Source organism: Hippocampus zosterae, chromosome 1, assembly GCF_025434085.1.
Source record: "Hippocampus zosterae strain Florida chromosome 1, ASM2543408v3, whole genome shotgun sequence".
Lineage (NCBI taxonomy): Eukaryota > Metazoa > Chordata > Actinopteri > Syngnathiformes > Syngnathidae > Hippocampus > Hippocampus zosterae.
This window is the reverse complement of record NC_067451.1, coordinates 8,841,402-8,858,873: the sequence shown is the minus strand read 5'-3', so window position 1 is coordinate 8,858,873 and position 17,472 is coordinate 8,841,402. Positions and strand designations below refer to the sequence as shown.

Sequence of the window (17,472 nt, the reverse complement as noted above, 5' to 3'; positions counted from 1 at the left end):
CCCCGCTCCCTTGTAGCCCGCTCAGCTGGAGTGGAGGTGGGTTGAAACCCCATCAGCAGCTTCTGATGGCGCCGATGCAAACCACAACACCTCACCGCTTATTACACTGAACATTCCGATGACCTGCACAGTCACACCTTGGGACAATTTAGAGTGATCAATTACCCGACCACGCATGTTTGGGGAATGTGGGAGGAGACGGGAGAAATCCCACACAAATATGTGGAGAATATGCAAAGCCCACAGAGAGGGGCTATGGCCCGGAATCGAACCCCGCACCTCTGCACTGTGAGGCGGCCTCGTGCCGCCAGTCATTCATTCATTCATCTTCCTAACCGCTTGATCCTCACTAGGGTCGCGGGGGGTGCTGGAGCCTATCCCAGCTGTCTCCGGGCAGTAGGCGGGGGACACCCTGAATCGGTTGCCAGCCAATCGCAGGGCACACAGAGACGAACAACCATTCGCACTCACACCTAGGGACAATTTAGAGTGTTCAATCAGCCTGCCATGCATATTTTTGGAATGTGGGAGGAAACCGGAGCACCGGGAGAAAACCTACGCAGGCCCGGGTAGTACATGCAAGCTCCACACAGGGAGGCTGGAGCTGGAATCGAACCCGGTACCTCTGCACTGTGAAGCCGACGTGCTAACCACTGGACTACCGGGCCGCCGCCGCTAGTCATTTTCTTCTCAATATCTTTTCTGTTGCTGTATTTTATGTGGCTAGCATCATTAGCACCTCTTTGGCTATATCTTGTTCAAAATCAAAAGAGGTCTGACACTTTTTTTGCTTGTTGGGGACAAGCACGTGCAAGTGTTGTTCTGTCACTTCCCCCGAGTTAGTCGCGTTGATGCGCGGGTGGCTGCTGCCCTCTGGCGGTTAGATCTGCAACAACACAACAAGAGACTCGTTCATGATTTAATGCTGTTCTCTTGTTTTTGTTGTCCTCTGATGTCCTGAAATCAATCGTTTTTGTTTAAAAAACAATTCAACAAGAGAATAACAGTGGGTAATCTCAAAATGCACTTTAGTTGCTGTTGTTGTTGCTGTCCCACTTAGCCGTTGTTTGCTTTGGCATCATTGTTAGCTTTGTTGCACTTCTACGTTTGAAGTGCAACGTTTGTTGTTTCGTTGTCATTCTTGTTCTACTTCGTGTTGTCTACTGTCTATGTGGCTGTCCGTCTTTCTTGTTGCCATTCTTGATCATTTTATTGTTGCCTCCTTGTTGCCATCTTTTGGGGTGTCTTTGGTGCTTGTCTGATGCTTTTTTGCTGAGTTGCTATTGTTATTGTTGAGTTGTAGCAAATGGTGGGGTTTTTTTTCCCCCTTTGGCATTATTTTTTTCGTGGTTCTATTTTCGTGGTCTTTTTTTCCTTTAGTATCATTTTTTTACATTTTCGTCTTTTATGATCTTTCTTTCCATGCTGTTGTTGTTGCTTAATGTCTTATCTTGCCTAGTTGCTGGCAATTTTGTTGTTCGCTTTTTTTCGTCATTGTCTTTATTTTCATGGTTGTTTCCATCGTTTGTCATTGTTAATTGACATCCTGTAGTTGCTTTTGTGGATGTTGTTGCTGTTTTTATTGTTGTCATTTTTGCTGGTGTTATCATTGTTGTCGTTGTCATCTTTTTCTCAAGAGTCATCGTTTTTATTGCTGTTTTTTCTTTGCTAGCTGGATATATGAAGCGAGCTCTCACCGAGTTCACCTTGAGAATGTTGTGTACTTTTTTTATGAAGTGATGGCCTTTCTATTGTGTTGCTGCAACTTTGTTGTACTATTGCTCTTATATGCAAGCGTTCCTTGCCGGTTTCTGGCCTTTAAATTGGTTTATTTGCAATGTTTCATCATCTCAAGATGACTGCAACAAAATTAAACACCTGTTGTTATCCTACTTTTACTGTTTGGCTAATATTTCCTCGGCTTTTATGCGTATGCCACTCCGCAGGGAGCGAGCCAGCGCACTCTGAACTTCAATAGCGAACTGCTTTTAATCAGATTTTTATTACATTTCTCCTCGCATTCCGAGTCGCGGGTGACACATTTAATAGTGAAGCGCATTAGCCGCGCACGCACGTATACGCCGCCAGGGAAGCAAAGTGTTTGTTTTGCTCTTTTTTGCACACTCGCTTTGCCTCTTTGTTTCATTCGGCTGAGCTTTAAATCTTTCTTTGGCTTTCACACAAACTACTAAGTGGAAGATGAGGCCGGCCGAGTCAGCATTCGTTGAAAAGCGGGCTGATGTATGACGGCCGAGTCGGTGAGAGCTTAGCGCGGGAACCTTTTCACCTCATCATCAAGACAAATGTGCAACGGACGCTATTCAACATGGCAGATGGGAGCGTGGGAGAGAGGATTTGCCCACTTTAAAAGCCTTTACACTATATTATATTTCACTTAGGTTACCATGACAACAAAGCTCAGGAAGTATAAGCAACATAATCATCACAGCCTTCAACGTGACTACATATTTCCATCGGACGGCTGCATTTTGTATGTCTTTCTGTGACACTTCCAGTCACTCTATCATTGTGATGGTGTGCTAGGTGAGGTGGCCAATTCCCCCGTTTGAAGCCCACATTTTGTTGTTTTCACTGCTGTTGCTCTTCTTTGTGTTTTTCTTGTTGTTCTTATTGTGTGTGTGTGTTGTTGTTTTTTTAATTGTGTTGTCATTGTAACTGTGGTGGTAGTTGTTGCTTTTGTTTTTGGTGTTGTTGTAATGTCCGTAGTTGCTTTTGTCACTGCTCCCCATTTTGTAATCTTTTTAATGTTTTTGTTGTGTGCTGTTTGGTGTTTTCTTTGGTTGTTAATGTGGTTGTTTTGTATGGATGTCCCAATCACGATCCAATTTTTCACAATTTAATGGACGCGAAAGTAGATAGATGCCTATTTTGTTGTCTCGATGGTACCAATTTTGTGTCTGTTGTTCATGTTGTCACCGTGGGTGTTTGACTTTGTTGTCATTATGGTTGCGCTTGTTTATGTCGTTTCTCATTTTGTTGTCGTCAGTGTCGCTTTTGTCATGGCCAGTTTTGGCTTTATTGCCGCTCCTTTTCGTTACCACCATCATCCTTGTAACTCAAAGTTGCCGAGCTCGTAGAATTTCGAATACAAAAGGACTTTACATGTCCGTATGTTGTAATGGCGACTAATGGCCAATAGGGGGGGGCAGTGCACCTAGCAAACATGCTATTTCACGTGTACGCAAACAAAAACAGACGTCAGGGTTTAAACGTGAACTTTATTTGGAAAGAAAAGTACAACATGTGTAATAAGGAGCCAAAATTATGTACAGAGCGCTTTTTCTCCCATAGTTTGTCACACTTTCAAGTCTGCTCATGCAATGTGGTCAACATGTGTTCTCAGCAGGTGAACACCAGACATGCGGCCCCCATGTACATCGACCCCCATATCCGTACACCCCCATATACATAAGGTAGACCTCACTTAATGAGCCATTCGCAAATATAAAACAGTCTGGTGGCCATTGGCCTCCCTCCATTTATTTGCCATCAAAGCGACTTCCTTTCTCCCATTTCCTGTTTCCCCTTCTTCATTGTTTCCACCCAGCGACCTTCTCGTGACAACTTGTCTTCACGTCCTCCATGTCTTCATCTTCCTCTTTTGAGTATAAAGCCTGATTTGATTCAGTGTTGACACAAGACAAAATTGGATTCCCTTAAAAAGCCGCTCAATTGTCAGTGCAATCAACGTTTGACATTACCAAAAAAAAAAAAAAGAGTCATAAATGCCACATTTCATTTTTTACAATGAAACTGTGCTTCTTGCTTTTCGGTATGATGATTTTGTCTGTCATTGTGCTACGGTGGCCCAGGAGTACAAACAAAATGAAGAAATGAAACTCAATACGAAATGTGAACCGCCCAAAACAAAATAAAATGATAAAATAAAATGTTACGTAGAATGGGAATTCTTACTTTACAATGTAAATGCCGTTTAGACTTTTTTGTTTTATTTTGATTTGTTTTTTTTCATGGACTCCCCTTATTCAAACCTCCAGTTTTTGTTTAAATCCATCCCCCTGGAGACTGACTGATCAACATGAAATTTGGTAGGTGTGTCGGTCATAAGATGGTCTGCAAAATAGTCTCAAAAAAAATACCTGAAGAGATACAGGTAGGCGGCCATTTTAAGGCCTTTTTTTCCCCAGACTACAGAGCCGAATATGACGAGCAAAATGTTTTGGTCATTGCAGGTGGGCGCAACTTAACGTCGAAGTTTCATGATAAACATTGGAAATTTAGGAAATCAACCCAACAAACTCAGACCTAATGTATTGTTTGTGATGATTGTCTCACTCTAAAGAGACTCACAGACCTCCCAGACTGACTGAAATTTATCTAAGTCTGTATACTTCATAAAAGCGTTTCACATTTTGTTTTCATTTATTTGTAATGTTGTCGTTTATACTTGTAGACACTCTATTGTGTTGCTCCAGACTATCTGGACTGCTATAAATACAGTGAAACAAACAGAACAATTCAAATAGGTCCAATTGACAACAGTCAAGGACATTTTCGGCAATGTAGGGATTATTTGGACACGGTGTGCGTTTTTTTTTTTTTTTTATGCATTTCTGTTTGGAACTGTTGCAGTCAAGCAAGGACAAATGACTTAATAGTTTAAATTACAAAGCAAATGATAGTACATAACACTCGCTGTGATTTCTTTGGTTTCCAGTGTCAAAAGTGTCCAGGCTGTGGGGGCAGGCCTCTCATTTGGGTGCTAGTAGCGGGCGTACCGCTATCCACTTCCAACGAGCGTCGATATGCCGAAGACAGCCGGTAGAGGACGTCGGCTCGAGGGCCCGGGTGGGCATCGGCTTTCTGCGTCATCAGCATCTCGAAGAGCGTGCTGACCTCCGAGAGCAAGGCCCCGCCCAGTGGGCTGTCCTTGTCTGGGGTTTTTCCTGAGAGAGGTAACGAGAGCTTGTGAGTTGTCTCAAAACATTTGAAAATGCATTCATGGATGTGTTCAGTCGTTTCTGGCCCTCATCATTGACACTCTTAAAACGATACAGTATTGTGAAAATGGACAAAATGACTGCTTCAAAGGAAAAAGGAAGATGGTCTTTTCAGACTTTTTGTGACTTTTTTTTGTTGGACCACTTGTGATAAAGATGTCAACCAAACTTCATATTGTTCTGGAAAACTCAACTTTGAAGGCCGAATTTAAAAAATAGTCAGGATCCAGGGGCTGGTCGCTTGGAAAAGACCCCTAAAATGATTGTTTCAAACCAATATGGAAAATTTTGTGTCTTCTCCGGCTTGGCTTCTTGAGACTTTTTTGGAGTTCTTCTCATGACATATGTGAGCAGCAAATTTCATGTTGCTTTGTACATTTTGTTTTGCGGGCTAAATTGCCCCCCCAAAAAAATCTTCGCGTAAAGAATCTCTTGAAAAGAACCCTAAAATGACCACATCAAACCAAAACGGCAGACTGAAGTTATTTTTTGTTTTGTTTTGTTTTGTTCTTTTATGGCTTGTTGAGATTTTTTTTACAAGCGTCTACGCATGATCGACATGCCTAACAAAGCTGCATAACACTGACTGTGGTGGTTGGATTTTCAAAATAAATTCCAGGGGCGAACATGCTTGAAAATGACCCCTAAAATGGCTATTTTATTTCAGGCATTGATTTCTTGTGGGTTTTTGTGGGTCAAGTCCCAATAGATATGCCAACCAAATGGAATCATTCTCACTGAAACAAGGTGAGGGGGATCAATTTTAAAATAGGCGTGAAAGGCCAAAATGTCCATTAAATGGCTCCTTCAAAACCAAATTTTTGACCTCTTAAATGTTTTGGTGCATGCCTTCCTGACCTTTTTGTGGGTTCACTCATGAAAGACATACGTTCCCATTGTTATGTTGCCCTTTGAAACTGCTAATGAGGGCTAAGGTCTTAAAATAAATTCTCAGGGTGGCGATTGAGGCAATGCATCTTTCTAGCTGAATGGTTAAAAAGATCATCAAACCGCATTAAGTGACATCATGACAGAGAAAAATTTCTGTTGCAGTACCGAAAGTGGAGAAGGATGACGAGGAGTCCAAGGCGTGACGCGGCATCAGCTCGCTATCAGAGGATGGAGGCTCGTTGGGCACGAAGACGTTGTCGTGGTAATCTCCCGACAGAGTCACAGACAGACGCGCCATCCACGACGGGTCACTGATGTCTTCTGTAAGAACACGTGTGTCACAGTATCGCTGTTTTTGTGATGGCGGATTTCTCTGCGCTTCCTGTTTGTGTTGTCACAGCCTTGAATTCTTTCACGAACATGAGAAAAGTGAACATGAGAAAGTCAATGTACAGGAAATGTTTGTTTTGATCTGGAATTGTCCTGTCAAGATCCTTCATCTGCTCTTGGTCCTTCTTTTGTTGTACGTCTTATTTCATTCCGGCCTGTCCTGTTCTCCCCTTGTCCTAACATATCAGTCTTCTAGTTCTGCTTTTTATATTTATTCTTGTACTTCTTTTGTCCTGGGTTTTTTTTTCTATCTGGGCCTGACTTGCTCTGGTCCTGTCTGTCCCTGCTCAAGTTCATACCTTGCCTGTCCTGTTCTTTTCCCGTATTGTTCTTGCCTATTTATGTTCCTGTCCCTGTCCTTCTTCCTCTGTCTTCTTTGCCTTGTCCTTCGTTTTCTGGACTGTTTTTGCTTGTTTCTCAATGTACCGGTAGTTCCTCTTTTTGTTGTTGTTCATCCCTGCCTTTCCTTCTGAGTCAGTGTTCTGTTCGGTCTTCATTGTTGTTGTTCTTCTGTCCTGTTCTCATTTAGGACTCGCTTGAGTTCTTTTTTTTCGCTCTTCTGTCGTGTTTTTTGTTCTAGTTTGGACCTCGGCTCTTCTGTTCCTTTTCCTTGCCTGTTCTTGTGTTGCTCCTGATTTTGTCTGTTCTTGTAGTCCTGTTATGACAATCTTTCTGTCCTATTCTCTTTTTGTGTGAGTTTTTCTTGTTCTTTTGTTCTGGCCACATCTGTTCATCTGTCTTGCTCCTGTTAATGTGATTTTCAGCTTTTTTTTTGTTTGATTTTTACTTACTTTTGACACGTTTTCTCTGTTAATGTCAGGTGTTAAAAGTACATTTCAAGTGTTGGTTGACAATAAAAGGAGACGTAAACAACAAATGAAACGTTTCAAATGGCAAACAGTTGAACAGCAGAAGTCGCCTCAGGTGTAGTTTCAAAAAAGAAGTCAAACAATCTCAGTCAGACACATGCAAGCCATTAGCAGGCGCGCGCAACACACACACACACACACACACACACACACACACACAAGCAGTAGTTGGGGATCTGGCGCCCACTCAGTTGAGCCCCTTCTTTCCTGTCTTTGTTTCAGAAGTTTAAATCCTCTTGAAAAGCTTTTAAAGTTTTAATTGGGAACAGATACACTTAGAACGTTTGTATCACAGCACTGGTTTGGATCTGTGTGCAATTTTACAGTATACAGTATTTGAATGAAAAAGTGATGATTGTGTTTCTTTAAGAGAGAGATTGGTAAACAGTCCATCATTTGTCTTTGGTCGCCATCCAGTATCAGGCCACAAATTCATTGACTTTAAAAAAAAAAATTTTTTTTTTGGACCGACTTGATTCTGAACTTTGTCATGAGTTCAAAATTCACTTCATTCAGGCTTTTTTTTCTTCTTTTTTTGGGGGGGGGGGGTGATACTTGTTTTTGGACTTCAGCCGAAATGCGATAAGTTGTTTTTTGGAATTGTTTTTGCGTGATTGATTTGGTTCACATTTTCAGGAGTTCAAAAATGGTTTTGCATGTTGACCTCATATTCAATTTTTACTGGATTTGACTTGTTCCTCAACTTCATATTTTGAAACAATTCCTGGAATGAAATGTTTTATTTGGCGATTAATTTGGTTCTTAACATGTTTTCTTGGTTCCGATTTATTTCCATAGTGGTGTTTGACTTTGCTCTCTTATTTGTATTTAACTTGGTTAATTTAAAAAAAAATATCCCCCCATTGTTTTTTTTACTGTCTCGATTCTTAACTCCAGCTCACCCGTGACTGCCAACCAAACCTCAACTGTACAGAAGTTGGGGAAATTGCATTAATTCATTACTCCTCCTGAAACCAAATCTCCACCCCGCAGGAGGAAAAAGAAAAAAGTCAAAGGGCCCAAAAATAAAAAAAAAGAGCACTGGAATGTTGGCGACGGAATCAAAGGTTCCACACGAGCAGGCGCGCGCACACACACATACATACACACACACACACAGAGTATTTGTCGAGGGGGGGGTGTTGGTTTTGGTGGTATTACCCTCTGTAAGGGGCCTCAAGCCTCAGACCACCACAATAGTAGGAAGACACACACACATCCACATGTGCGTCACCATGACACACAAACACACTTAAAATGTCAACACAAATAATGTGAGGGTGGTATGTTGAGGACAAAAGTAGTTAAACATTCCATAAGTAGCAAATCAGATGAAATAATCTGCTGCAAACGGAAAGAATAATATCGTCGTGCCTCAACATTTGAGTCCCTTCACTTGTGTGCGTGGGCATACCAGTTTGATTGAGCAGGTCGTGCAATCCCTCCTCAAGATGGGGGTCGACGGGTGAGTCCCTCCCCACCTCCCAGTCCATGTCGCCCGCCTCGCTCTCTCCGTGCCCGCTGTCCTTGGTGCTCTGCCAGTCAGAACAGTCCTGACCCGCGTACCTGCATGCACACGCGTAACATAAATACATCACTGAAGATGCTGCTATGTCTAGTTTTTGCTCAAATTCAAGTGTCGGATGATGGCCCGCGTCCTGTATGACATATGACTTCCTGTTTATCTGTTCCGTTTATTTCAGGCATGGAAGGTCTCTCACATACACACACACACACACACACACACGATCATTGGTCTCCATTAAGCTCCCAGTGTTGTACTGCATCATACTGGGAGCTGTTGCTAATCATTTGACCACTTTCTCCAGTTTCATGCAACGGTCAAAATATTAGGAACACCCTACCACCCTTTGCCCCTCCATAGTCAACCATTCTTAAAAGTTCATGTTTGCACTCATGGGGGGTGGGACAAATTGATTTGTGAACTTGATGTCCATTCAATGTACTCTGTGCTTTTTTTTGGGGGGGGGGGGGGGGGACAAAGACGAAGAAGATGAGAAAGGATACAGACTGACCTTGCGGCAGCTCGGTGAGAGTATTTGTTTCCGCGGAAGTTGGTCCGAGGCTGCAGCTGACCTTGACGTAGGAGCGACAGCAGCTGAGAAATCTGCTGCACGACAACAAGGATGACAATTAAATTCAAGTCCATCAACAAACAAAGTAAAGGCTGACCTGGCCATCAGCTGTACAGCGGGTATGCCCGGTGTACAGCAGCCCATTATTCCAAATACAATATGGACGGCAAACTTAATCAACATCAGTAGCTGAGCGACGTGGTAGCCACGGGTGGTCCGAAACTGTCTGAATCAAAATTTCATACGACTCAGACTTTAGAATAGTGCATTTGGCTCTTGTATTGTCACTCCTATGCATTATTTTCAAACAACGTAGCTGAGAAGTCATTGTTCATCATACCATCCACAGTCATCGTTTCGACAAAAGAAATAAATCATTAAAAAGCTCAGTCAAGGGCAGCGTTTAGAATTATGAAGGATTTGTTTTTGTCCTTGTGCTCTTTAGATATGATTTGAATGAATGGGCCATTAATTAGTTTCTACTGTTCAGATTACGCATTGTCTTTTTTTATACAGTGTAGCTGCTATCTTTCTTAGCTGTGTGTGTTTAATGCACAGCATGTTTGTATGTATATTTGCACTAAGGATTGAAAGGAAGAAATTTCATCTATGCTGCAAGTCATACGTAAGCATGTTGGACAATAAAGATCACCTTGACCTTGACCTTAATGGCAGTATTCAAAAAAGGTGTGGGCTCTGAGCGGCAAATGTCATTATCTAGTAAATTAAACTCAGAAAAACTAAAAAGCCATTCATTCATTCATCTTCCGAGCCGCTTAATCCTCACTAGGGTCGCGGGGAGTGCTGGAGCCTATCCCAGCTGTCTTCGGGCAGTAGGCGGGGGACACCCTGAATTGGTTGCCAGCCAATCGCAGGGCACACAGAAACGAACAACCATTCGCACTCACACTCACACCTAGGGACAATTTAGAGTGTTCAATCAGCCTGCCACACATGTTTTTGGAATGTGGGAGGAAACCGGAGCACCCGGAGAAAACCCACGCAGGCCCGGGGAGAACATGCAAACTCCACACGGGGAGGCCAGAGCTGGAATCGAACCCGGTACCTCTGCACTGTGAAGCCGACGTGCTAACCACTCGACTACAGGGCCGCCCACTAAAAAGCCAATTTTATTTTATTTTATATTTTATTTTGTGTGTGTGATGACGTAACCAAGTCATGACTCCGACTTGTACTTATTCCTGTCTGTCATGTGACACGCGGGACATTGTGTCTTTTATACAGTGAAGTCATGTGATGTGGAAGTCCTGTAAGTCATGGCGTGTACGCAAGTCGTGTGTCATGCACAAGTGGTGGCCTGTGTTGGTCACGTGACACGTGGCAGTCATATAAGTCATGGCATGTGCGCAAATGTGACATAAGGCTTGGAAGTCATGTATGTAAGTCATGTGACGTAAGTGACATGTAAGGTCTTCGACGCGTGGAAGTCGAGATGTTCCGACGTGTGAGTCACAATAAAATAACGCCAACCAACCACACAGTGAGAGTGGGATTTTAGCATTATGGGAGAAGCAGCTGCTGATGTCCGTCTCACCCACACACACACACACACACACGCACACCAGTGAAGGTTAATCTATCAACGTGTGCATGCGTGTGTGTAGATGTATATACGACTTGGTGTGTTTTTGCACGTGCGTTTTGCAGGAAGTGACCTTCACATAAAAAAAAAAGTCTATTCTTTTCTGGCTGCCTTCCTTCCAGGATGGGCGCTGAAATGTGTGTGTGTGTGTGTGTGTGTGTGTGTGTGTGTGTGTGTGTGTGTGTGTGTGTGTGTGTGTGTGTGTGTGTGTGTGTGTGTGTGTGTGTGTGTGTGCGCATGTGTGTGTGTGTAACAGGCAAGTTCCTCTCCAAGTCAGAGGGAGGAGGCCGACGTCCGAAGCGGTACTGGTGCCAAGTGGGCCACGGGGGCGGGTGAGGACTGATGCATGTTGGGTAGAAACGCTGACTGCTTCCTTTCCCTCAAAGTGACGAATGGGTGAATAAATGACAGCTTGACCGATCACCCTCTGATGTACCATGAAGGCAACGTGAAAGGGGCCACAGGTACTGCTACTCAGGGCTGGCTACTTACAACACCTACTGACGACTACGATTGACCATAAACTTGCCACACATGTTTTTGGAATGTGAAAGGAAACCAGAGAACCCGCAGAAAACCGACCTAGGCATGGGGTGAACATGTAAACTCCACACAGGAAGGCCAGAGCTGGAATCGAACCCTGCATCTCTGCACTGTGAGGCAGACGCGCTAACCAGTCAACCACTGAGCTACCCTAGACACAAACTGAATGCTGTAAAATCTTTTGCAGCAATTTTTTTTTCTTTGCAAAGCAGAACGATGGTGTCGTTTTACACATTGCGCTCGCTCGAGCGCGCGCGCGCACACGCACACAGACACACACATTCATTGTGCATTGATATGTGATCTTTGAGTTGAAAGCAGCATCTCTGGAGGCAGATGACACTGACGAATGATACACCGGCGCGTGAATACGCTTTCTGCCTTTGGCAGTCACACTCATCACTCACCGAACATGCACATAGACGCACTGGTTTTTTTTTTCCTTCCAGGCTCCTGTTTGATGACTTACTCTGGCAGTGGTGTGTGTACGCGTGCATGTGTTCCTCCCAATTCTCTAATGGACTTCACTTCAGATTAATTTCAAAGCCTGCGGGGGAGGGCAAGAGAGGACGGCAAGGCAGCAAGTGGGGGCTCTAGTTAATTAGCGACACGCTAACTGTAAGCACATGTTGAATCCTAAGTGATCACACATTGGCAATGGCGGGCGAACACAATTAATGCAGAGGAGAAAGAGATAGAGAGTAAATAAGACATTAAAAAGACATTGTGGAGATGGAGGGAAATCATTAATGCAAAGTTACTGGAGCCTTGATCACATCCAATTGGAATGAAGACGGAAATCATGTGACGGATGGAAGTCACATAACTGTTTGTAATTCGTGTCATCCATTGTTGCTCAGAAGCAGTCGAGGGTTTACGGCACACATTCATCCAGACAACAAACAGTGTGAAACGCATCATTAGCATTAGCATCTTATCACGTTAGGCACAAATTTATTTTGCCGTTTCTGGATATGATATGCTGTATGGAGGTCATGTAAGTCATGATGTGTGAGAGTAAATCATTTGACATTTAAGTCTCGGCACATGTGCAAATCATTTGACACACGTAAGTCACATGCTGTCAAGATGAGTTGAGTCACTTGTGGAAATTGTGTGACATACAGAAAATCATACAGGTCGTCTTCTCTTGTGTGCTATGGAAAAAAAAATCTGCGACCCTATGCGGGGGCTGGACTGTAATATCTTTTTTTGTTTCGGTAAGTCATATCATGTGGCGCGTTTAAGTCACGCAATGTCATGTTCCAGTTTGTGACCAACAGGTGGCACTGTGGGGTTTTTCCCTGCAGCTGCATACCTGTTGGTCGTTAGGTAATTAGTGGCTTTAAAAGTACTCCCAGCATGAGCACTCACTGTCGGGTTATTGTTTGCTCTTGGCTACTTTAATTTTATGTTTGTTGCTCTTTGCTGCTGTCATGTTTGTTTGTCTGTCGAGTTTAGGTCATGTTTCCGTTTTTGATAGTTTTGAGCTTCAGTCATGGTTTTTGTTTGATACTTTGGACTTTGTTTGTTTAGGAGTTAGTTTTGTGATTTATCAATACACTTCTTCAAATACACCGTGCTCCTCCCTCTTGCCTGCTTTTTGGGGTCCACCACCACGTCGTTATGTGACACACAATGTACTGAAAATCATGAAGCATATGAGAGCCATATTTGTAAATCTCACATATGTACACCGTGTCATGTGTAGTAGCTTATTTCAGTCTTGCAACATATATGAATCGTGCTGTGTCATGTGAGTTACGGAAGTGATGGTTTTTGTATGTAAGTCATGCCATGTAATTAATGTCACTCATGTTAGCCAAGCAACATCATGTATGTAAATCAAGTGATACACCTGTATGTACATCATTTGCTGTATGTAACTCATATCATGCATGTAAATCAGGTTATGTATATGATGTTTGATTTCATTATGTGATGTGACATATAATGTACATTTTGACATGGTGGGACCCACCGCGCCAGAAGGTGCCGCGCAAAAAAAAGGTTGAGGACTCACCTGCACTTCTGGGGAGGCCGACGAGAATTCAATAGAGTCGGCGAAGGCCGCCATGGACAGTCGCACCAGATTCCGGAGCATCTGTTGCTTTTCCGCGTCACTGGACTCGCGACCCTCTGATGTCTTGGGCCTTCTGAGAGTCGCCTGAGGTGTCGAAGCTGCCGTCTCCGCCGCCTTCCGCTTCAGCGTGCTCGAATGGGATCCTGAAGACGACGTTGACGACTGGTTTCTTGCCTTGCGAAGTGTACAATAGGAAGTCACCGGCGTCAGAGGCAAGGTGGGGTCCAGTTGGATGTGTGCAGGTTTTCGTAGAGTCCTGCCATGAGGGATATCGCCCTCGAGGTGTGTTTGGGAATGGAAGCTCGAGTTCATCATCAGTGGCGTCAACTCTAAGACCTTCTCCGGGGGTTGGTCATGCGACGGGGTGAGTGGCGTCTTTTCACTGTCCTCCAGCACGATCTCCTCTTTGTGGTCCCTCATTACGGGAATTAGCTGAATGTCCGACTTTCTGATGTTCTTCTGTGGACGGCGCGGATGGCACGTGTATGTGGATTCAGCCTGCCTGCAGTTGTAGGCCCGGTACTCCCTTTTGTCGGGTCTGCAGAAGGTTGTGACCGAGGCGATGGCGAGAAGTAGCAGAAGACACGTCGCCCCCAAGCAGATGGCCAGCATCATGGTGAAACTGAACCGCCCCCGGTCCCCAGTGGACGAGTTCTTCAAGTGATCCTTGAGGTTGATGAAAGTCACCTCCAGTGTGGCCTTGGTGGCTAGGCTGGGGGTCCCCATGTCAGAGACAGAAATGTCCACCTTCACTGTTTTCCCGATGAGTTGGGTGGCGTTGGTGGTGTTGACAAACAATTGACCCGTGGCCTGATCTAACCAGAAGAGGGGGTTGCCATCGGTGATGAAGTATTGGAGTTGTCCGTTCAGTCCCGAGTCGGAATCTTCAGCCTTTATGGTGGAGGCAAGAAATCCGTCAAATCCCTGTGGGACTGAGTGCTCGGTGGGCAAAGCGGTCAATCCTTCCTCACCGTCGCTACCCAGCTCCGTTACAATGGTCCCACGATCCATATTGATGGGAACACTGAGCTGAGCCACGCCCTGTTTGGGCCGCGGATCTTTGATGACCGGGTAGTTGTCATTCACATCCTGAATGTCAATTTGCACCGTGGCTGTGGTCCTAAGAGGCGGGTGACCCTGGTCCACAGCCTCCACCAGGAATAAATATGAGTGGTACTCTTCATAGTCCAGCGGCTGAACGACGCTGACAACACCGCTGGTTGGGTGGATGGAGAAAGGCTGGGTGGGAGACTTTACGTCGCTGGAGTTGTAAAGGTAGTACAAAACTCTGCCGCTGAGCTCCAAGTCTGCGTCATGCGCTTGGACCTTGAGGGCTTGGTAGCCTGCGACGTTGTTCTCCTTGAATGAAGATTTGTAAACATCTGAGGAAAACACCGGCGTATTGTCGTTCTCATCCAAAACCAGGACAGGCAGGTGTTTCACGCAGGTTAATGGCGGATCTCCGTAATCCCGCGCCACCAGTGTGATATTATAGTCCATCACTTTCTCTCGATCCAAGACACCCGCAGTTACGATCATGTAATTTTCACCGGGGATCTTTTTGATATGGAAGGGGCCGGAACCGTGTTGAATCATAGCCGTCACTTTCCCGTTTTCTCCAGAGTCTGCATCCGAAACCCTCACCAAAGCCAGGAAGGTGTCTACTGGCGCCCCTTCAAGCACCGTCGCAGCTGGAGAGCTGGGATGAGTCCAGGTCATGTGGATCCTCGGGGCGTTGTCGTTGACATCCACAAGCTTGACATGGAGCTTGCAGTGTGAGGGAATGGAGTTGGGTCCGCGATCGCGGGCCTGTACCACCACTTCATGAGAGGTCTGGGCCTCGTAGTCCAGAGGAGCTCTGATGCTCACAGCGCCACTCTGTGGATCCACGAAGAAGAGCCTCTGAACGTCAGGATGTGAGTGCTTACTCAGCGAGTATTCCACCTCCCCGTTGGCACCCTGGTCGGGGTCCGTGGCTCTTAGATGGATGATCGTTGTCCCACGTTCTGTGTTCTCAGGTATCTCCACCATGGGTGCGCTGTCTTCAAAGGTAGGACTGTTATCATTGGAGTCTAGAATATAAACACGAATTAAAGCACTCCCAGACCTCGGCGGGTTCCCTTTGTCCCACCCGGTCAAGGTGAGCTCAACGGATCCTTGAACTTCCCGATCCAATTCTTTGATCACGACCAGCTCCGCCTGTTTGGTGCCACCCAGCGCAGAAGTCACGTCTAGCTCAAAATGCTGGTTGAAGGACAACGTGTATGTCTGAATTCCATTGGCTCCTGCATCCGGATCCACCGCGCATTCCAGCGGAATCCTCATCCGTAATCCGGCCGTCTCCGAGATCTCCAACTCCTGGACGGGACTGGCAAAGCTGGGGCTATTGTCATTCAGGTCCATCACCTCCACGTGAACCCGCAGGCAGTGCACCGCCCCGCTCTTCCTGTACAGGACACTAAAGGCCACTTCGCACTCGTCTGCACCGCGACACAGCTCCTCCCGGTCCAAGCGGCCCTGGGTGGAGATCTCACCATCTCCGGCATTGATGGCAAAAGGAAGGGCCCACCCATGCTCCGCAACCTGGAAGTTTTCCAGAGGACCCACCTGGTCCATTTGCCAGAGGTCGTCCACCAGCCGGCCCACCCGAGTTCCCGCAGGTTGCTCTTCCCAGACGCGGTACTGGATGGTAATGGACGACGGCTCGGAGCAGCCAGCCCTCCAGCCCACGTTCAGAACCACAAGGAGTTGAAGAAGAAACATGACGAAGATGGCTACTGATGAATTAACATTTAAAAAAAAAAGAAATCAAATCAAATCAAAGTGACAATCAAATCATTTTTCCAGTTCAAAACAAAAGGTTACGTTTTGGGAGAAAAGGTTCGATTCAGGTATCCGTCCAGCGTGCTCAGTCGATCACAACAATTTGTGATAAAATCCTCAAAAATGAGCTCAGACTAAAAGTGAGCATCAGATCATTTTTTCCAGTAGTAAAACAAAAAAAAAGTTGGTTTCCTAGGTTTATTTTCACTGCAGGAGCAAATCATCATGCCGATTATGATCCCCGCTGGCATTGCTCACTCCAACAGCTGCTCCCACCATCTCGCTGTGCACTTCATCATCCTCCTCACCGCTGGAAAGTTTTTTTCTCGACTGAGGAAGTTTGGAAGTGAGTACACACATGCTAGAGGCTTGGCCAATGGGAAAGCAGGTGGGAAGGGTGGTATGCAAATGAATCCCAGACAAGCAGGAGGACAATCCCCCCAAACCTCCCGTCTGGAGGAAACCTGACACCCGGTTGCAGTCTCTTCCCGACCTGAGGATGATTCCAAAAGTTTTCTGTGTGGCGTGAAGGCGACTCATGGACATTGCCGGTGGTTTCGGGTGTTATGTTCATGTGGTGGCAGTTTAAATTTGTCCACAAATGACACATTTGTTACATTCACAGGGGTACAATTACAGCTTTCAAACTCTATTCGCAGTGCTTGTTGTGGAGTTGTTGTTTGTGGTCTCGGAAGGCAGCATTGAAATGCAGAAAAATGCAGAAAAAAATGTCCAAAGTGGCAAAAGAGGCATTTCTGTTTGAGCCGTCATCGTAGTGAGCCAATGTTTAGCATATTCGACATACTTGTCTTCAAACATAAGATAATGAGGAAAATAAGAACGTAATTAAATAGATTGTAAAGAATTTAACAATGCTGCAATCCGATTCATTGGTTTGCTCCTTCTGGTGTGTCCACCTTGGCACCTCGGGGCAGGATAAAAAGACGTACAGAGCAAAGGACAATCGTAGATGCGTCGGCCCATCTTCTCCATTCAAATATCCGTTGTTCCTGAACTGTGGCTTTCGATGCTAACTGTTAGCATGCCAATGGCATTGTCTGTTATATTTTAGGATTATGCTACAGAGCAATTTTTAAGGCAATGTTGTTTGATTGTTTTAAATAAAACCGACTGCTGCCAGGCTGCTGAATAAAAAAAAACTAATAATAACTAAATGATGTGGAAAACAATT

At 45.0% G+C, this 17,472-nt stretch overlaps 1 protein-coding gene across 3 annotated transcripts; it reads right to left on the bottom strand.

The window, feature by feature from the left end:
* Window positions 1-3,464: 3,464 nt before the first annotated feature.
* On the bottom strand, window positions 3,465-16,610 carry pcdh12 (protocadherin 12). 3 transcript variants are annotated; one of them, XM_052065501.1, is made up of 5 exons: window positions 13,398-16,610; window positions 9,169-9,263; window positions 8,547-8,698; window positions 6,039-6,194; window positions 3,465-4,928 (listed from the first exon to the last, which is right to left on the bottom strand). In XM_052065501.1, the coding sequence occupies exons 1-5, from the start codon at window positions 16,218-16,220 to the stop codon at window positions 4,702-4,704; spliced, it is 3,453 nt and encodes a 1,150-aa protein (XP_051921461.1). In that variant the 5' UTR covers window positions 16,221-16,610; the 3' UTR covers window positions 3,465-4,701. The 3 variants fall into 3 exon arrangements, with proteins under 3 accessions (XP_051921461.1, XP_051921545.1, XP_051921632.1); XM_052065585.1 differs by having other exon boundaries at window positions 9,169-9,260; XM_052065672.1 differs by lacking the exons at window positions 3,465-4,928; window positions 6,039-6,194 and adding an exon at window positions 6,805-7,008.
* Between the last annotated feature and the right edge of the window lie 862 nt (window positions 16,611-17,472).